General features: G+C 35.6%; 1 protein-coding gene across 1 annotated transcript in view; it reads left to right on the forward strand.

The window, feature by feature from the left end:
* The window catches only part of LOC5577470 (cGMP-dependent protein kinase 1), a 47,824-nt gene extending 26,203 nt beyond the window's left edge, over positions 1 to 21,621 (forward strand). The window contains exons 2-8 of the mRNA XM_021845712.1: positions 8,290 to 9,840; positions 9,902 to 10,140; positions 10,200 to 10,297; positions 10,643 to 10,853; positions 20,418 to 20,649; positions 20,713 to 21,062; positions 21,162 to 21,621. Of these exons, the coding sequence (XP_021701404.1) occupies positions 8,290 to 9,840; positions 9,902 to 10,140; positions 10,200 to 10,297; positions 10,643 to 10,853; positions 20,418 to 20,649; positions 20,713 to 21,062; positions 21,162 to 21,324 (2,844 nt within the window). The 3' untranslated portion in view covers positions 21,325 to 21,621. The remainder of the gene's footprint in view (positions 1 to 8,289; positions 9,841 to 9,901; positions 10,141 to 10,199; positions 10,298 to 10,642; positions 10,854 to 20,417; positions 20,650 to 20,712; positions 21,063 to 21,161) is intronic.
* Positions 21,622 to 22,929: the final 1,308 nt, after the last annotated feature.

The following is a 22,929-nucleotide window of genomic DNA, read 5'->3' on the forward strand; positions in this document are numbered from 1 at the left end:
TTAAAAAGATTTGAAAAGATTTCAGCAAATTTGTTCTCATTGGATTTAATTATACTTGACGGAAAATTGTCCGGTCCGCAGCTCTTTTTCACGTCCAGTTCATGTATTACAGTTGTTACCTCGCGGATATTTGTTGGTTTTAAGAAAATGGTTTGTTCTATACGAGCTACTGTTGTCATTGGATTTCTATTATTTCTTTTGATGGATTTCGCCAAATTTTCTCCAATATTTGAAAAATAATTATTGAAGATTTCACAAATTTCTTCATTGTTCGAAGTTCTGAGTCCTTCATAATTAAGTTCGATTTTGACTGATTGTTTTTTACGTCCCATAATTTCATTTAAATTTTTCCAAAGCTTGGCGTGGCAAGTGTCACTCAAAAGTCTCTCAAAATAATTATGCTTACACCTTTTCTTGGCAATATCAGTCTTTTTGGAAATATATTGAAACATTTCTTTCAAGTGATTATCAAACGGATTGCTTTTAACTTTTTTCAAGTATTTGTTCTTAAGTTTTATCCACTGCCAAACATACAGATCAAGCCATGGACAGTGTTTACCTTTAATGTTAACGTTTTCACTTTTAAGTTTTGTGCATTCCTGTAAAATTTGTTGATAAGAAGTTGTTAGAGTTTCAATCGATTCATTGATGTCCTCGCAGCAGATAAAATTGTTCAAAGCATTGGTAAACATTTCATTCAGTTTTCTTTTGTTTATAATTCTTCTGGTAAGTAATACACATTCTCTAGAGCAATCTATCTTGACAGACGAGACAACGATTAAGTGATCACTAACATCCGAAAAAAAAAGTATCATTTCTTACTTTTGAAAGTTCTTCTTTTTTACATACAAAGTGATCTAGTGTATTTTTACTTGCTGGACGAGTGATGCATGTGTTTGAGCAAATAGAATCATACGATTCTAGTAGACTTTTGTATCTCAGGACAACATTATTGTTCGTCATATTCATTGGAATGTTGACATCTCCAACTAAATAAAAGGGACGTGAACCAAAAGATGAAAATAAATTCTCAAGCTCATCATGAAACTTCATGAAATCAAACGATGGAGGTCTATACACACCTACAACATCATATACCTGTCTATTGATTTTTATCTCACTATGAATCAAATGCATTCCATCAATATTAATTTTTTTAACGACATTAAAACTTAATCCACTTCTAATATACATAACAAGACCACCAGAAGACGATTCTCGACAAGAAAATACTGAATTGTAGTTAGGTATTTGAAATAATGAACAATTATCTGCTTTGAGTCATGTTTCCCCTAAAATTAAAATATCAATAGCAACATGTAAATTATCTAGAAATAATAGTATGTCATCAAATTTTTGCATGTTGTTCAATCCTCTGACATTCCACTGTGCTATACAAATAAAATTTTGATTATTCATTGAAAAATTTGAGTTAAAATCATCGACATTATCGTGATATAAATTTATTGTGTTAGCCATTGTTAAACATAAAGTAACACAAAAAAAAACAAAGAAAAACAATAAATATGTAAAAAAGGTTTATGGTTTTGGAGCTGAATGAACATTTACCATGATGTTTCTTCCTTCTGAATATCGGTCCACAATATTGAGCAAATCATTTCTAGTTTTAATAATTTCCAGCTTTGAATTCTCACATTTTTTTACTAAGACATTCCCTCCTCGACTAGACCAAACATATTTAATTTCCAATTTGTCCTTGTATCCTTTCATCTCATTCAAAAGTCCCATCGCTAACGGTGTCAATTCATTTCGGATTGTTACATTTGTCGATTTTCCGTTAATCACAAATTTTGGATCGATTGAGGATGATAACAGTTTCCCATGTTCCTTCGACTTACATAAAACAGCTTCTCTATCTGCTTGACTCCTAAAAACCACACGAATAGGAGCAAGACTCTTTGATGACAGTCTTGAGACTGACGTAATTGAATCAGGCTCAATGTTTGCACCAAAACCAGCAAAAACTTTATGCACAACTTCATAAACATTATCATCTGGATTGAAAGGAACACCCAAAATTACTGCATTGTTGCAGCGTGCATCTCGATTACTTTTATCGGTTTGATGCTCAAGGTTATGAACTGTGGTAGACAAGGTTTGTTGTATTTCTTTCATTTTAACTAGTTCCTGCTTCAAAGTTTCGTTTTCATTTTTCAACTCATAGAAGTCATGTACAATTGCATCGAATTTGGATGAGAGAAACTATTGAGATCTTTCAATCGCGCTAGTAATTTGTTTTATATCATACCTAAAATTCTTCAGTTCATGGGAGACAATCTCAGAAACTGTTCCCTTAAGCTCAGTCACCAGTGATTCCAATAATAATGATTTGTTTTTTTGTACCTCAACAATCTTTTGATAGAGACAAGAGCACTTGGTAGAGCAAAAGTAAATCCTCTCTTTAATGCGTCGGATCGCTTTTCCCATAATGTTTCGACATCTGTAATGCGCTTCCGAGAAGCAATACATACAGGTTATAATTTTACTCACATCTTTCTCTACTTCATTACATTCAACACAAACACTTTGTTTATCGTTCATATTCACCAAATTATAACAACACACCAATATAAACAAAAAAAAAACTATGTTGGATTAAATTCGCTTAACTCACCTGTAAGTACTACAAACAAAAAACTATACTGCTAATAAAATTTAAATAAAAAAAAATGAGTACAAAAACAGTGAGACAATAAATAGTGTACTACAAGTATATATAAATAACGATTAAATAAATAATTTTAAACATAAATAATATATCACAACTGGTTTTGTAAGCTAGAACGTGCCATAAGACTGCTTTTTTGCCATTGTTACTCCGTTTATGGAAACAAAAATTGAATGATAATAACCGAAACAAGTATCGCCCAGCTTTGAATGACGCCTATTTACTCAATCAATACTAAATCCATCACCCACCGAAACTCAACAAACTTGCATACAAATTCGCAAAAAAGTTTTTGTCTCGGTAGTATCGACAGAACCACGCAAAGTGCTACTCACAGAGCTACTTCAGCACCCATACACCAAGCACGAACCAACGGCAAGATTGTGTACGACGCCCGTTCGCTCTAATTTCACTAAATCTGCTAATCCAGTACTGAACTACTCAATCATGCAATTCGCAATAGCCGTAGTAAACCAGAACCTAATTGTGTGCACGGTTTGAGATAATAAGCAACAAATCAGGGTCAATTATACTTATAGTTATCGCTTGAATAAAAAAAAAAAAAACACCAGAACCACCAGCAGTAACAACAACAGCAGCAGTCAGCAGCAACATTCAGCAGCCCACCAATAACACAGATATGATCCTCTCAATAGCACTATGAATGCCGCAAAATGTTTGGCTTATAAACATAAATGAAGCACAATATTCATACTACTGTTTTTAAAAACATGGAAATGGTACTATTTACTATCAATATACAATATTACTTGGAATTTTTTACGTGATTTACACTCTTTAAACTCAAAATAAAAAAATCTTAACAGTAAGACAAGTATCAACTATACAACAGTGTTCCTTGAAGTACAATATTTTCAAATATAATCATGGTAAAAGACAGTTTTTTTATCTCTCAAGCTCGATGGTAGCCCAAATTTGAAATGAAAGTTGATTTAACATAGATATATAAGATTACATATTTTAATAGACAAACTGTCCTATGTGATCTTGGGGATACGACACTGACTCGTACAGTGGAGGACACACTCAGTTGAGTTCAACTAATTTTCATTCTTTTACCAAGATCCGCACAGCTGAGCGGTAAGCAATTTAATTTTAACTGATATGTCAGCCTAACATCAAGTTTACTTAAAACAGCACCTTTGGGTGCCGTTACCAAACGTCACTTTTACTTAGATGTCAACAAACGACCTGTTACCGAGATTTGCACAGCTGAGATCGGCATTCGGATTTAAATGTGTATTTGTGTATTAGTGTATAACTGTTTCTGTTCATATTTAGAAAAGATTTATTTTCTTTTCCTTCTTTCTGGAATTACATCCCTATTGAAACAAAGCCAGGTTCTCAAACAAGAGTTCTTCGGTAACTCATTAACTGAGAATTTGATTCGCCTATCATGATTGTTTTTTTTTTATATTGTGTGTAAGAAAAATATACTCGACCGATGATATCTAATCAACCATCCTGAAAATTCCACAAACTACGTAACGCTCTAGGGGGAGGGGGGAATAGCGTTTAATTTTTCCATACAAAAAACGTTACGGAGGGGAATGGGGTGAGGTGGTCAAAAATTTCCGATTTTAGCGTTACGTAATAAATGGACGCTGCCAAACGATTGATAAGAAATAGAGCTCTTTTGAACCATTTTTACAAATCAATATCACTTGCTGCTGGGTTAATATTGCCATATTTTCCACAATTAATATGATATAAAAAAACAACATGCCAAAATAGTGACTCTTTGAATTGAAAATAGTCTTGCAGTTGTGTTAACTCAACTGTTATATCCTTGAAAATATCGTGGTCAACAGGCACAATCTGGCTTCATAAATAAGCAAAAATGCCACATCTGAGGAACAGAAAATCTGTTCAAGATTCAAGAAACGCCATTCCATGATCAAATAAGTACTAACAGTTTGGACCAGACCAAAAGAATCATTGAAACATTTTTTTTTTTCAAACAGTACGAAACAGTCGATAAATTCGATATCTTTGGAAGTTTGTTCATTATGTCTCTGCAACGGAAATTCCATGGACATCTGACATAAAAAAGTGACACATGATTTGAATTTGGAGATCCTTATTTGACTCCTCCTGACTTAAGTTTATGGAGCTACTGTAAAAACAGAGGCAGAGCTCAAGGCAGACTCTTCAGTCGCTATCATCGCAAAACCCCCGAAAAAGCTCTAAAAGGTAATGTAAAATGCATGCTGTATGGAGCTCATTTTGCTACGACCAATTAATGCAGCCACTTGATTGATGTTGCTTTCATGAAATAGCCCAAAAAAATTGCAAAAGTTGCACCCTGTATTCGCTGATGTCTGCACGAATTGGATGGTATCTTTTCGAGATATTGAAACCCTTGGACAAAGTCATAAAAATCTACTGTAAATTGCAGTTACTCACTCTACGGGGCAAGTGGGCACATGAAATTTAACTTTTTATTCTTCCTCATAATACTTACCGTTGCTAATAATCACATAATTAACCATATTTCACGTTGAAAACATATATTATATGAATATGATATCAATCTAAAAGGAGTATAAAATGGTAAAACTTTCTTGTTTGTAAGCTACTTGCGTGTTTCAATTACTGCAGTAATTGTGAAAATTGTATTATTGTTGTTCTGCTTGTCAGAAAACCACTTTCACGGTGGAATTATTTTTATGATTTGATTTAACAGGAAATATCTTCCACTATATTCTTATTAAATTTTGAAATTCCAAGCTAAAAACATCAAAATAACTTCAATACTATTAAAAAACCTGTGTAGTGTCACTTACTCCGGGTGCCTGGATAATATTTTTAATGAGATTTTTTTAAGCTTTTTGCTAAGGCTTGGGTAACAGGGCGTTTAAGCATGTTCCATTTACTTTCGTAGGCCGTTGTAATGTTGATCCATTCTACTTTTAATCTTGATGGGTGATTGGCAAAGAAAATTCTCAATCAATAACTAAGTACTCAACGAATTCTAAGATGGAAAACAGGCTATGTCCCAGCAGAGGTGTAATGCCAGAAAGAAGAATAAATTTAATGTATTCTAACCATGAAAAGAAACAATGCTCGGTTAGATATACTTCCACAGTATGAATAAGTGAACAGTCGAACTTACAACAAATGTGATCGAATAAGTGTCCTATAGCTCAATAAATCCTCAAAATCACATAGGACAGTTTTGTTTTTTACAAAATGAAACTCAATAGATATGTATATATATTTATTTTATGAAATTTTATATGGAAATTTTATATGGAAATAAAACTTTTATCCAACGAAGCTGTCTTTTGCAATGATTACATTTAAAAATAATGTACTCTTAAGAACAAAAATTTCAAATTGGTGGATTTTTTTGGGGTCGAATGAAAGCTAAAAACCTATATTTTCGAATGGTGAAAGATTTAGCGATGCCTATTTTTTTGTGATAAACCTTTCCCATATACACGCCGTGATATATATATATATATATATATATATATATATATATATATATATATATGTATATATATATATATATATATATATATATATATATATATATATATATATATATATATATATATATATATATATATATATATATATATATATATATATATATATATATATATATATATATATATATATATATATATATATATATATATATATATATATATATATATATATATATATATATATATATATATATATATATTTTTTTTTTTTTTTTTTTTTTGTTTTTTTTTTTAGAATTCGGGGCACAGCTGCCTAATGAGATAGGTATAGAGTTTCAAAAAGAATACTTTTGATTTTTTGGTGTTTTGATAAACTAGTTTAATGCAAAATAAAACAAAGTTAAGCTATGATTTTGTTTATGGGGTGCACAAATGGAGGTTTGCCAGGGACTCCATGAGGCAACGCTCTGAGTGTCGTGGTTCAAATTTGGATCCAATTTTAAAAGTAAAGTTCAAATATTGTATACCCGTTTTTTGGGCGGGGAAGTTTGTCAAAGTAGTAGCAAGAACACGCTTTACAATTTTATTCAATAAAATAAAGTTTTATCAAAAGTTATTGTACTCTATTCAAATAAAATCCTGGCTTAAAGTCTATGGACCCCAGTTGAATATTCTGTGAGAATGCTGTCATACTATTGGTGAAGATCGTGTCAAGAATTCATTGAAAATTCGGTCTAAAATATTATCTCATCATTATCCTGCCAAGGGTTCAGCGTAAATCACTCACTGGAGTTAATAAAACTCATTTGCACAATTTTGTGCGATATAATTCAGTGAACTTAGCCATTAAGTAATTATTTTTGGTTTTCTTCATAAATCGAGTATTGAAGAAAGCCATGCTAGAAAAAAAAGATGTTGTAATCCATGCAAGATTGATCTAAAACCGTTTGTTGTAATGAAACTCACAGATTTATGTGTAGAACAATTTTAACCGTTATTGAAATTCCATTTGATGGTGCCTAAAATCCAGCTGCAAAACATCCATAAAATTAAAATTAGAAATTAAGAATTGAAATGAGTCAGGAGCCACCCAACCCCTGATTGAATAAAATCTGTTAGGAAGCATTTTTCCTACATATCCCTTTCAGGACGAAGCAGCACGATTGTGCTGGACATCATTTTTTGAAATGACTTGTACAGATTCGGATTCACATATAGTTTTTTCCCTTCTTCAATTATACATTGCCAATGAGGTACATTAACACCTCATGAAGTGCACAATTCATTCTGGATTGTCACAACTTAGCACGAGAAAGTTTTTTTATAAAGCTGAACAATCGTCCTTCCCGAAAGGGATATAAGCAGATTAATCTGATTCACCTGCTAAAATTACGAACCTCTACGGCTTCTTAAATATCATTTGTTGTTATTAAAATGTTTATAATTACATAATCAAATTACGATTTTGATGTCACCTTACGCAGAATATGAAATAAATTCAATGTTTGGAATGATTTTGATTCCAAAACGATAAAAAATCGAAACAATTTTCGAAGTTCTTTTACAAAAAAAAAAACAAATCAATCAAAATTTTCACCTAAAAAAATAAGAAGCCTATGTTTTATCTACTAATGCTTCGCATCATGCAAAAGAACGTCACAGTATTGTCAGTTCTAATTCAAAACGCCTAATTCCTCTGTGGTTAAAAGACTTAAATTAAAATGTTGTGATGATCACCAGTAGAAGAGTTGGTTTGTTTTTGTGGTTCATTGTTTTCAATTAGTAATTAAACTTTGCTGGTTCGTCGCTTGACTCCCTTTCCTCACCCACACACACCCCCAAAAGAACGCGCAATGCATTTGATTGATAGGTTGGTTCCTGGAAGCTACATAGTGGCGCATTGGTTTGACGTAAGAGAGATAAGCCTGCGATAATGAACCACGCTGCTGCACTGCACGCGATTTTAAAATCCGCCAAAACCATCAGCTTATGACGTCAGAGCTTACAAATTAATGAAATGTGTTCGCAATCTATGGAATTTTGATTGTTAGAATAATTTACGTTCTTTGAATTACAGTTTTGCTATTCAGAGCTTAGAAGATAATTTGGCTGACAATAATCAACATTGCTTTATGTTTCTAGCCCGTTCGATTGAGTCGGAGAATCTACGAGCAGGAGTTCAATCCCATCGCCAATGGTACATCCAGATCCGTAGGAAAATTTTCACCGAAAGGTACAGAGCGAGAATCTGGTTTGGGCAGTTTAGACGAGCGATTGAATGTGCCTAACGGAACTCCATGGGAGGCAAGGCCTGTGTCAGTTCCACAGCCACAATTCGAACGAAAAACTCCATTGCCAACCGTGAAAGACCGCATTAGTGCCAGTTCCCAAGAACCAGACCGGAACGTTAATCTCGAGCTACTCAAGGAAATTCAGCAAACTAAAATACTCCTCCAGCTGGCGCTTGAATCAAAGCTTCGAGAGCACCCGAACAATGATGACCGCCATCAGCTGGTTAAGCTGGAGAAAGAAATCAAAGAACTTCAGAACCGTATCAGCAAAAGTACTATCGTGCCTGAACCAGTACAGGAATCAGTTATCGTTAGACAAAATGCACATCCAACCGCTCGGGCTAGTCCACAACCTTCACATGGTCCGCCCCGTTCGAATCTCCCGCCACCAAAATCGTCACTCAGTAGGCAAATTTCGACGATCCCAACGCAAGCCTGGGAAGCGAGTGAAACATCCGATGACTACGACACGATACCACCGTCGAAATCAAAGGTTCAATCCGTCCCAGAAGTCACCAGCTCCGAAGAAGAAGACGAAGATGAAGAAATTCCTGACACTCAGGATGACACCTCTCAAGATGAGGAACCAACTCCTCCCAAGTTGCCACCACCGAGAGTACCCTCCATGGTAGACGACATGATAAACCTTTCCGTTCCTTTGAGTATGGTTAGCAACGAAATCGAGAAAGCACAGCAAGCACCTCCGGTCCCATCAGGACCACCACCAAAACGAATGCCTCCACCAACTCCAGAGAAAGAAGTTACTCTTGGTACTCCGACTCAGAGAGATTCGGAGGACTCGCTACCTCCACCAAAAATTGAAGAACTGAACAGCAGTCGCACGGCAGGGATTCTTAAAAAGGTACGCAAGGAAGGTGTTCTGTCTGACAAAACCGAAGTAAAGGGTTCCCGTGAAATTGTCATTCCTAGTCATCCGAAGCGAACAGAAGACGAACTGTTGATACGGAAGGCTATTACGGCTAACGAATTTCTAAACAACCTGATGGACGAGGAACGGTTAAAGGCGGTTACGGACGCTATGAGCCCGATGGCCTTTCCACCCAACAGCTACATCATCAAGGAAGGTGACATTGGGGCACATTTCTTCGTATCGGCAGATGGAACCTACGAGGTAGTGGCTGAGAACAAGGTCATCAAGTCTTTCGGACGGGGTGTCGTCTTCGGCGAGTTGGCTATTCTGTACAAAGCTAAGCGCTTCGCCAGTATTCGAGTCACTACGGAGGCCAAAGTTTGGATGCTGGAACGGAAGGTGTTCCAGAAAATTATGATGAAAAGTGGAAGGAAGGAGCGAGAAGAGAATGTCAAGTTCTTGAGTACGGTGTCCATATTGAAGGACCTTCAAACAGAGAAGTTGCACAAAATATCGGATCTGCTGAAAAGGGTAAGTCGGGGTTGTTTGTTAGCTACGATAGAAATACTAAATTCATCTAAACTTTTCATAGGAGTTCTATGCAACCGGATCTACGATCATTCAGCAGGGTGATCCGGGTGATAAGTTTTATATCATCCGGGGAGGAAGTGTAAATGTGATAAAAACCGATCGGCACGGAGTGGATAAACTGGTCGGTACTCTGCAGCGGGGAGCATACTTTGGTGAACAGGCCCTACTTCACGAAGATCGACGACTGGCCAGTATTATTGCAAATCCCCCTGGAACAGAATGTTTGACGTTGAATAGGATGTATGTTTTTATTATTTAATCATTGATGTAACTTGAACTAATTGTCCTGGTTAATCTAGAGCTTTTAATGAATTTCTTGGTGGATTGGAGCAACTGAGGGAGATAAAGCTGTCGGACGACCTACCCAGAATTTCCGGTGATAAAAATACATCTTCTGGTAAGTTACTATTAGCAATAACAGACAAACTTAATGATCAAACTTGCATCTAGAAGGATTTTTACATTCATCTCTCCTTAAATCGAATTTCATAGCCAGAGAACCACAGCAGAAATTAGAAATTTTCATGATTACCTTGATGGTCTCTTTATCCGTAGTTGGACTAATTTTGTGTTCTATAGCTCAATACTTCCCTTACTCAATGGTACCTTCAATATCGAATTATTAAGAGTCGACTGTACTAGATTCTTATACACACGAGATAATTTTCAAATGTCCACTAAATCACATATGTTACACACAATCAATATTCCCTTATTTTACACTTGTTATGTAACTTTTCAGAGTACGACCACATTCAGCTGCACGATTTGACCTACATCGGCACTTTGGGTATCGGAGGTTTCGGGCGGGTCGAATTGGTGCGGTACCAAAAGCAGAAAACGTTTGCTCTCAAGTATCTAAAGAAGATTGAGATGGTACGTCAACAGCAACAGGAACATGCCTACAGCGAAAAGGATATCATGCTGAGCTGCAATAGCCCGTTTATCGTGAGGTAGGTTGACCAAATGCCAGATTTCCTTAGAATGAACGTTTCCACATGGCTGTAAAAGGTTCCAACTGTTTTAAAAGAATTTAATTTCCAAGGATATCTTGTTGGCTTCACATATTCTGAGGAATCTTTTTAACCCGTATAGACCTGAGTGACAGAAAAAAAATTAAAACCCTCACCGCTCAGCGAATTCTTAACGGATTCAAATGATTTTTTGTCAGTTCACTGGCCCACATATCTAGTTTTTGGAAGTGGCCAGAGAAACTCGGAAATATTCTCGTGGCGGAGTTATTCCGGTGGATCACTGGGTCAGGTCGGGTGAGAAGGGTACTGTGCGTTTGTGCCCCTGAAGGTAGGCAAATTTCAAGTCACAGATAATTTCCGGAATTGGCTATAATGTGGCCACTACTTGACGGGATTTTAAGAAAATTACATCAGTGTAAACCTTTTGAGAAACGATTGAATTGGATAACTATGAGTCCTGCATTTGATTTATCCTACAAACGGCCATTTTCGGGTCCCGGGACGCCTCAAACTTACAATAAAGTGACCAATTTGTATCTGAACATCTGTGCTAAGCTTATGGGAACGCATTTTAGTGCACAATTATGTTTGATTCCTACTTTTCGAGAGTTGAAACGGTTTAGTATCCAACAAATCTACAGCCGGTTCTTCCGGGCATTACATCCGAATGGCCACATCAGGTATATTTTAAACGGTGCAATACTCTTCATTTATAATGTTGAATATCAGATCTTAATGATTTATGCAAATTAAAATGATTGTCATTGTAAATAAATAAAGATAACTTGACATGTACCAAAAATAGCCTTTTTTACCCGACCTGACCCAGTGACTCGCCGGAATAACTCCGGCCTCAGAAATATTTCCGAGTTCCTCTGGCCACTTTCAGAAACTAGATATGTGGGCCAGTAAACTGACAAAAATCATTTGAATCCGTTAAGAATTCGCTGAGCGGTGAGGGTTTCAGTATTTTTGCTTTCACTCAGGCCTATACGGGTTAACAATTTATGATTGTGGAACTATGTGATATAAGTTCAGCTGTTGAATTTACTCCAAACTAAGAAATACAAGTTCTTGTAGAAATCCTAAATAAAAGCTCATGGTGAATACCTGAGAGAGACTCGCGAAGAGGAAAAATATCAACGTCATATGCAGCCCAGAATCCGCTGTCACGAAACGTCAAATGCAACCCACCGTTTTAACGGCTACAAAAGTGTAAAGTATTGTATTCAAAATAAACTGTTATTAAAAACCTCAGTCGGTGGAGCAGTTTTTTCGAAAGTTGCTGATAGATTGAACACAATATTAGCTATTTCTAAAGTCTGCTACGTTTGCTGGCATGAAATTTCACTCAAAAGGCTATTTATGATTCGGTGTGATGAAAACGCAATCATTTTTTGCTGAGAGGTTCATGTGAGGGTTTGAACGGTTTGCGCCAGATTAGTATAAACACAAAGTGGAATAAGAAAAAAACTCAGCAATCCCAGAAAAAGATGACCGTCTTCACGAGTCTCGTCTCAGGTGAATACTAGTGATTTTTAATATATAAAACGTGGTTTTGACAGTCTTAGCAACAAACCTGCCTAAAATGTTATAAATATTGCACTCGTCAGGCAAACATCAACTGCCATATTTGGGTTTCTGAAATATAAAAAATCTGTAATGTATGAAAAACCATCAGGTTTCACAAACGAAGGCATGGCTGTTAATCACAGCTACCGACAAAATAGGAAAATTAAGCCTCCTTGTTTTTTTTTTTAATCTATCTGATTAACTTTATCTCTTTTTTAACACACTCTAACCCTCAATCAACTAAACTTAAGAATAAATTCGAATTTAGTTTAAGTTATAACTTAGTCGAAGCAACATATGTATGTTCTAATCTGGAAATAACTTAGTTTGTATGGCTAACTTTTAACACATCACATGTCCTGCTCGGGCTATACTCCTTGAAACAAAGGTCTTCGGAGGTTTAAGCTGATTCAAACGATTGTACCCCATTTGGCATAAAGTCGTTTGGCATAAGGTCGTTTGGCATAAAGCCGTTTGGCATAAAGTCGTTTGGCATAATGGTCGTTTGGCATAATGGCAATTTGGCATAATGGCCGTTTGGCATAATGATTGACTTAGAATGAATATCGGCATTTTCGAAGTTTTTACCGAGATCAACATCACCGACCCCATAGTAAACATTTTTTGTAGGCTCTCAATAAGCGTGGTCGTTCAGGGATATCCCAAGCTATGAATGTCAAACATTGCAGAGAGCATAACTAAATAAAGCTCGTGACGGATCTGGTGAAAGATTTTTTCGAAGTAATAATTTTCTCAACATCCCAGAACATAGAGTATCGTTGAGCTTGTGGCGATATACATGTTTGAAAGAAAGTTCGCAGTTATTAATAAAGGGAACGCGCATAGAATATTTCTCTGCTCTTTCCCAGTTTGTACGTAACACTTGATGAAGATTACTTGGTAAAAGAAGGGAAAATTTATTTTCAAAATATTAAAAGCTCTTATCCATAGATCTATTTTTACAGCATACTGTAAAAATAGCCTTAGTACGAGAGCAGGTTATTTTTCGTTTAAAATATTTAAGGCTCTAATGCAACATAGCTCAAACGAACAACACATTCAAAAAAATGTGGCAAAACTTTTGAACGATTCAACATTAATTTTAGTTTTGAAAGTGTACCGTCGATGGGGGTGACAATGGGTCTGGGGGTGAGATTGGGTCAAAACGGAAAAATATGATTTATGAAATATTTCAGCTAATAACGGTGATATTACTAAAATTAATAATTTATATGTTAGGGAACATATTATTAACAATAATTCATCACAATATACATTTTTAGAAATAGTAGTTTTTGTTTACTATATCAATAAACTTGTATGTTGAAATTAGATAAAATTTACAACATTAAATTTCTCCTGTGCAAAGTATCACGCATGTACTTTAACCTCTACCGTTATATTAGTAGAAGGTTTAAAGTCTTTTCATTACACTTCACACGTATTTTCCGGAATCTATTTGATTTTTCAACAAAAATTTTATTTTTTTTCGGTACGGTGTCTAAAACATCAAAAATGGGGGTGAGATTGGGTCAAGCAAGAACGACAGTAAATGAAATTGAAACTCCACTGTTTTGACATTTTACGGTGCCTGTAGTTCTCTTTTTCATTAACGTGTTTATTCTTTCTAAATACAGCATCTCTGAAACATCAAACTAGTCGACTTGAGGATTCCGTACATTGAATAACAATGCAACGCATTTTGACAACTTCTCAATCCAGCAACTGTGTTTCGTGCGCAGCAACATCGTAAAATTTTATCAAATGGATTGTTTTTTTTTTAATTTAATTATTTATCAGTGTTTTCATATTATAGAAACATCTTCTGGAAGTACAAATGTGTTGGAACACTGAAATATCGTGATTATGACGTCAACATCTGCCTGAAATGTATTGATCGTGGAATGTCGCTCCGAAATTTAACTATTTGCGAAGAATTAAAATAATCACTGGTGTACTGAAAACCTTTGGGGAAACTGAATAGGCTTCATGGCAATGGGAATGAGACTTTGAAGACAATTCGAGGAAAAGAAATAGAAAATTTATGTAAACTTGACGATGAATGTTGTGTTTACATATTTTTTCTCATAGCTCTTCAATTTTTTGGTATAATCGTTCTTTTAAGTTCGTTTATCATACTTGTGAAACATCTTAGATATCTTTTCATCTTGTTTGCATCGTATTTCATCAATATTCTTCAGCTGTGAATGGTTTTGCAACCATATTATCAAAAACAAGTTATTTCAATTACAGTGACCCAATGTCACCCCCTCTATGGGGTGAGATTGTGTCATTTTTCATTCACTTGTGGTGCCGCTGTGAATAAATATTTTTCTTCAATGTTTTGAACAGTTGTTAATGTACCATCAAAGTACATACACACCAAAATTGAAGTTGATTGGAGTTAAATTCCGATAGTTATTCAATAAATAATTCGTACACATCCCTTTTTGACCCATTGTCACCCCCAACGACGGTACATAAAAAACACTGCTATTATCGAAAGAAGAAAAAATTTGTGAAAGATTTTTTTTCCAGCATATCTCAAAAAGAGATCTTGTGTTTGCAAAAAAAAAAAAGATGATGAATATTGGCAGGTTCTAAAGTAACTATCATTTCAATAGCACGTCTTGCAAGAATTGATAAATAACAAAAAATAAAAATGGTTAACATTTAGCTTAACTAAAAAATAACATTTAAAACAGTATTAATATAAAGAACAGCCTATTATTAAAAGAAGGCAAAATTAACGATTAAACCAATAGAAAATTGGACGCCAAAAATTATTGCGGCATAATCGAATGAATTATAATTGCGTTCAGAATCATCGAAGTGATTTTGCTACTTTTCCCTGAATGTCGTTTCTCCGAATGCCGGTTCCCCGAATGACCCTTTTCCCCAAAAAGTGGTGCAGTTTAAATAGGTGCTATAATGGGGCTCTGCACAAAAATGTACCTCTCCCTTTTACTCTTCCGTGAAATTTGTAAACAACAAGACCAGTAAAAGTCAAAATCTCATACAAAATCAAAACAGTGAAGAGCCCTATAGCCTTCAGTGGCTGGATGGTGAACGAGAAAAAACGATAAGCAATTCAAAGAAGGAGGTATTCTGTCATTTTCGGCTATACACATGTTGCCAAAAATGCTGAGGAAGGTAAAACTCAAAAGAATCGCCAATTAAACAAAGAAGGGTGCATATCAGATGGCCAGTTCGTTCACCACCCTGAAATGTATAATGTTACGACAATTATGAGTGCCACAAACATTTCGGAGAAGTAGGCTATTCGGGAAGGCGGGATATCCGAGAAACTGGCGTTCGGGGTAACGACATTCGGTGAACCGTAGCACAACCAGTTGTCAGCAAAAAAATATCCTTAAAATATAGCTTTAAAGAACAGCCCATGTATAAAAGAAGGCGAAATATATTTAAATTTCAAATCAGTTTTATACCTATAATTATGGTTACATCATATTAAGAAAAAAATGGTAATTTTGTGCTTAAATAAAAGAAGGGTAAATTTGTGCTATATATATCAAAATCTTCTGTGCAAAAATCTACTCCAAAAGCGGAATTCAAAAAAAGGATTATTATTTGAAAGAAGGGTAATTTCTGGATAAATAATAAAATACTATCGGCAATAACTTGCCTAATATGCTTTAGTTAATTCAAGAGCAAATGATTGTTGAATGAGGCCCAGATAGCCGTAGCGGTAAACGCGCAGCCATTCAGCATGACCATGCTGACGGTCATGGGTTAGAATTCCGCTGGTCGAGGATCTTTTCGGGTTGGAAATTTTCTCGATTCCCAGGGCAAAGAGTATCTTCGTACCTGCCACACGATATACGCATGCAAAAATGGTCATTCGGAAAAGAAAGCTCTTAGTTAATAACTGTGGAAGTGCTCATAAGAACACTAATCTGAGAAGCAGGCTTTGTCCCAGTTGGGACGTAACGCCAAAAAGAAGAAGAAGATGATTGTTGAAAAAAAGTGACATTTTGTATCAATTGACCCGACAACAAGCCTGATGTCATCAGAAAGATTCAATTGAAACGTAAAACGAATGTCATCTTAAGAAGTTCTTGGTTTCAGACTCATTATGCCAAACGACCATTATGCCAAACGACTTTATGCCAAATGACCATTATGCCAAACGACTTTATGCCAAACGACTTTATGCCAAATGACCTACCACCATTCAAACTTATTGGTACATTTTTTGACGTGATATGGCAAGAACAACATACAACGAACACATGTTCAAGACATCCCAGTGAACTATAGAGGCTCAGAGTTGTCTTGCGGCTACACATTATCTTAAAGCATTGCCAAGAGCGCTCAATGAGTTCCCATGATTGTCCCAAAAATTCCTTATTAGATGCTATCGAATCTCGAACTGCAAACAAATTCCCGCAAAGCCCTTGCAAATTACTGGCAATTCCATGTAACTACTGCAAATTTTCGGAAACCTTATTCATATTTGAAGTAAATTCATTTTAAAATGTATTATAGTATTTTATCACGATAAACTCATGGAAGAATTCTTAGATGGATCAATAAAAAATGTCGGGTAGGTGTACCAATAATGGATGCAATATGCCAGCATGAATAAAAATAAATTTCTAGCCGCTTTAATAAAGCGTTGCATGACTTGTTCATGTTAATTTCTAACTTGAAGCCTTGCGAAACAATTTATATAAAATATAAAATAAAATATAACATATATCTATATAAATAAAAATGGAGTGGTGTTTGTATGTCACGAAATGACTTAAGAATAAGACAACCGGTTTGCACGATTCTTTCACTGCTGTGTTCTTGAAGGGTTCCGACGTGTTCGTGTGACGGAAAAATCAGGAAAGTTCCCGGGAAATTTGGTAAAACGGGAGAGTATTAATACATCATTTTGTATGGGAGCTTCCATGACATTTTTTAACAGCCTACTTGATGGCAAGACGAAGTTTGCCGGGACCACTAGTTTATAAATATATATGAATATAAAATATAAAATCGTTGTCTTTCTAATAATTATGACAATAGGAACACTATTGGCATTCGCAATAAAAGTTTACCAATTATGAACTATCGATTATTTATACGAAATGATCTGAAATGCCATCCAGTGCGATTGATAATACAACGCTAAATAGTAATGCAGTAATTGCTTATAACATTTTCCAGAAATGTTAAATTAATATTAAGTCAATTAATCGCATTGCATTGATGGGAGCAAATACATTTTCGAAAAGTAGTCGAGATGTTGTGCAAATTAAAAATATGTTACAAAACAGTATTAACCCCTCTACCGGTAGCTTCAATTTTTACCACTAGAAAAATGTTCAAATCGCGATAACTTTTTCGTTTCTCAATATCTTTGCACCATTTTTTTACATGGTCTCAAAAAACTCTTCTAGTTTTGGAATATGTGTTGATATTGATAACTGGTCATCTGGATCCGGAGATATTCCAAAATTGCTTGGGGGACCGACGCGTAGCCATAACCCACGTAAATATCTCAGACTACAGCACTTTTACCGTTTCCGGATATTAACTCTTCGGAATTGTATATTAATGCAAGTATGCTGTGAAAAAATGAAGCAATTTGATGCAGCCGTCTTTGAGTAATGAGCATTTATGTTTCTAGTACCACACTGGCCAAATAAAGATCTTAAAAACTTTAAAAAACCACATATCGTAATTATCAGATTTCTCCAAGACTCCAGAACCGATTTGTATGATTTTTTCAGAGCTCCTTATTACCTGGTATTTCATAGTACACATTTTATTTTTTTGATAAATTGATCAAAAACAAAATGGCCGCCAAAGATATTTTTTATGAAAAATGTCGGTCCCCCAAGGAACATCGGAATATCTTCAAAACTAGATCACCAATGAATTATATCGTCACGGATTCTTAAACTAGAAGAATTGTTTGAGATCTTGTGAAAAAATGGTGCAAACATATCGAGAAACAAAAAAGTTATCGCAATTTGAATTTGATTTTTTTTAGCGGTGAAAAAAGAAACTGTCGGTTAATAAGCACACATTGCCTTCCCAGTTCGCGATGTTTAAAAAAAAAGATCAAACTTTCAAAACTTGATTATAGCTGAAACTACTCTCTCTTTCATGAAAGTAACGCTGCTGCTTGCGGGCATTTTTGACCGTATAATTTTAAAAACCTAGCAATTAAGCACAAAACTTGAAGATATTGCCTAACCGTCTCGTCATGAAAGTTACCAGTTAAATAGCTGTACTTCTATTTCACTGGACATAAAAATGTGGTCTGTTACATCGCCTCCAGAATATCGCCATAATTGAGCCCTCATACACACTTAGTATCAGTTATCGCCATAGTTTATATAACATGGTTTACTAATCATAACGGTAAATATGATTGCTCACCAGCTAAATTTGTTCATTTGTTCCCACTAGACACCTACCATTCATTGGTTGAAGTAGTGTTGCCGGATGAAAACATAAATTAAGGTATGGGTGTCCTCAGTAAACTGCTAAAAAGGAGTCTTATGCGTGATGCAATGTTTCGAAATGTTGTTTTTTCGAAGAGTATTGTAAGAATGTTCAATACTACCCCATTACCCCGAATTCCATTACCCCCAATGCACCATTACCCCAAATTCCATCACCCCGAATGTCATTTCCCCGAATTTACAATTATCTTGACATGATTGTATTGATGACATTTTTCATAATATTGGAATTTGGGGTTATGTCTTTCGGGGTAATGGGTCGTTCGGGGAGTTGGAATTCGGGGTAATGTCGTTCGGGGTAATGGGGAAGAATCTAATGTTCTAATTAATACCTAATTTACATCAGAAATGAATAGTTTCATCATTCCTGTGAATATCAGACGTTATATTGTAGTTAAACAATTACATAAATCACTTTTTTTTCTTCTATTGCCATCAGACATCATGTATACGCGCTTCATATAAAGAGCTTGAGATCAGCTTGCCATGAGCGCACAAAAATAATCGCGCGCTTGAGCACGTGCTATGGTGAGACACATTTTTTTAGATCTCATGTAGCAATGTACTAGCTCAAACGATCACATATGCACTGGCTCATGCGCCGTCTCATGAGAAAATCTCAATGTGACAGTACATTTGAGCCTCGCAGGCGAAGGTTTCAGAAGCAAGGAAAAGGGATTAAACTGCCCGTAGGCAGTTTGCAAAGGACTGATGTGGTTCAACGCGGTTGAGATTCTAGAATTTGAATCGAAAAACTTGGGCTGGCCAACGAAGAAGCATAGGTATAGACCGAAGTCGTATGCTTCCGTGGAGTTATTGTACTGGGCAAACATAACTGCATAAAAATACTCCTAGTAAGCGCATGTGACGAGCCTCACGAGATGTCTCATGAGACTCGCTCACTAAGATATATTTTGTACGTATCTGCATCTCGTGTCTCACATAATCTGTGAGCTGCGATATGAAATATCGCATGGCACACTAGCTCATTTAGGTATACATGAGAAACACGACACTCTGATTGCCATGTTCGGTACTATAACAATAATTGGAACTACCACATAACAGAGCATTTTCAAACACAACGTCTGTTAGAATCCTGGGCTTATTTTTAAAAGAAATTCTACAAGGTTTACTTCTTAACTTTGCTTAGAAATCTTTTGAAAAAATCCTAAATGAATCTTAGATAATAGCTTTGAGAATGTTTAGAGAAGTTTGTGGCATTACTGACTCTGCAGCAATTTTTGAACAATTTATTAGTAGTTTTTCCATCTCATTCAATAAAAATTACAAGTGGAAAAAAAATCTATGAAAAAAACGTGATTCTTATAATGAATTATTAAGCAAGAAATTAAAAGAATACATGATGCGAAAACCATTCAACCTTGTATGTACATTATCAATCTTTAAAATACAATATAATATACATGTTCAATAGATAGTGTTTTACAAAATATTACTATGTTACATTTAAAATTCCCCACAGATTGTACAAAACGTATCGTGATAAAAAGTATTTATACTTCCTCATGGAAGCCTGCCTGGGAGGCGACGTTTGGACCATTCTACAGAAGAGTAAACATTTCGACGAACGGACGGCACGCTTCATGGCCGGATGCGTGGTGGAGGCCTTCGAGTACCTGCACAGCCGCAATATGATCTACCGGGACTTGAAACCGGAAAATCTGATGCTGGACGAGCAAGGCTACATCAAATTGGTAAAACTGTTTGCATTGTTTATAGTAAATACAACCCTAACTTACTACCAACTTCCGTTTCAGGTGGATTTCGGTTTCGCAAAGCGCATCGGTGCCAATCAAAAAACCTGGACTTTTGCGGGCACTCCCGAATACGTTTCGCCGGAAATTATCCTTAACAAAGGCCACGACAGAGCTGTGGATTACTGGGCACTGGGCGTTTTCATCCACGAACTATTGGTTGGCAAACCACCGTTTCGGGGAAAAAATCACATGAAAACCTATAACGCCATTCTGCGAGGAATTGATATTATTGAGCTACCGTCGAGGATTCCGAAAAAAGCCCAAGTGTTGATTAAAAGACTTTGTCGACAAATTCCAGCCGAGAGGCTCGGGTACGGCAAAAACGGAATTGCCGATATTAAAAACCATCCGTGAGTATATTTAATTCCAACGTTATTTCAACAAACGGATCAATCATATAGAAGTGCCGAACGAAAATCGTCCATTTTTCCTCATTTTCCATTCTGCAGGTGGTTCTCGGGCTTTGAATGGCAGCGGTTGAAGGAGCGCACCCTACCGGCTCCTCTGGTGCGCCCAATCCAATCCGACACCGATCTGTCCAACTTCGACGAGTACCCGAAGGATCAGGACGAGCCACCGGATGAGACGTCCGGGTGGGACATCAATTTTTAACCCACACCTTCATTAATACCGACTAATTAAAATTGATTAATTTAAGCGCAGATATATGTATGTGTAATTATAGTCATTGTGATTCAGCGAGCGAACACGTAGCCATGGTAAGGATTTTCCACGAGATTGGCAGAAAGTAAAAATAACAATAAAATACTTTGCGAGTAACGTGAATCAACTACTGTGGCTTAATTTTTTGGTGAAATCATTTGGAAAATTTCATTCAATTGCGGAATTTTGATTAAAAAGATCTAACTCTCTTATTTTTAAGTATAATACAGTTTTCTTTAAAAATGAGATACATTATCGTTCTATTCCTTTTTTGATTTTTCCAGTTTTGCTTCAATCTTAAATTAAAGTGAACATCTGCGAATCCAAAGATGACCACCACAATAGTACGACTTGTCCCCCTACTCACGTTATCAAATGTAATAGACTTAAAAAATAGCAGACCAACGTTCCTGGTCTTCCTATGTTAAACATTCTGCTAGTGCACAAAGTCAAAGTAAAAAATCCACTATCACTATCACTTGGACGATTTGTTCGCAATATTACTGCCATTAGGGCCGCACTGGACGTCATTATAATCACCCTATCCAGTTGAAGAAGCAAATCTAAAGAACTACTCCATGCCAAGAATTTATCACTATATTCTATAGGGTAGGTGTACCAGTTATGGACATAGTGGTTGCCTATTTCGCCATAGGTGATTACTTTAATTCCTTCAAATTTTGAAAATTTTTGTGTGTTGTAGAAGTTAGATTAAAGATATATCTTGATGTTAAAACATTCAAAAAGATTTAAAATGTGAAAGTTGACAAAATTTCCCATATGGCCAAAAAGGGAATCATTATGGCCATAACTGGTACACTTTCCCTATATGTAGTGTATAACCCATACAATTTTCAGCTTCATCGGTTAACTAAAACTCGAGATTTGCTTCTGCAAAGTTTTGATGAAAATTGTTAGAGTGAGACAAATGATAGGGAAAATAACACTGTAACCTTAAATATTTATCCGTTTCCGTGATTTATGTTTTGTGTGTACCCAAAGCTTTTCATAGTGACAATAAGCCACCTATATCTGAAGTCATCAACCTCTCTGAAATATTTCGATATGAGAAGCTTTAGCAATATCGGGTTTCGAGCAATGTGCTATTGATGCATACATTTAGGCGAATTCACCAAACCATTTTGAAAAATGAAAGGTGTGACGTTTTTCAATACAGGTGAATCCCCATTGCAATTAAATGACTAATGGAAAATTACTGCCTCTCTCTCTACAAAACTGAGTTTAAAAAGAACACAAAAGCACAATAGAAGATAGTTATTGCGCCTTGGATTTTGAGCTCAAGCCAATTCGACTCGCGATTAAACGCCCATTTCTGGTGGAGTGTTCAAGTCGTTAAGACGTGTATTTTTGGAAAAGCTTAGTGAACTACAAGTTGATTGTGAACAATAGTTAGACTAAATTCGAAGTAAGTGCGCGATACGTTTTATAATTTTTAAGCTTTTTAATTTGTGTTTGAATGTTTTTAGTGAATTTAGTGAGTTATTAGGAACGTTTGAGGAAGTTTGAAATTTGAGAAAGTTTAGTGAATACAAA

This window comes from Aedes aegypti, chromosome 2, assembly GCF_002204515.2.
Source record: "Aedes aegypti strain LVP_AGWG chromosome 2, AaegL5.0 Primary Assembly, whole genome shotgun sequence".
Classification (NCBI taxonomy): domain Eukaryota; kingdom Metazoa; phylum Arthropoda; class Insecta; order Diptera; family Culicidae; genus Aedes; species Aedes aegypti.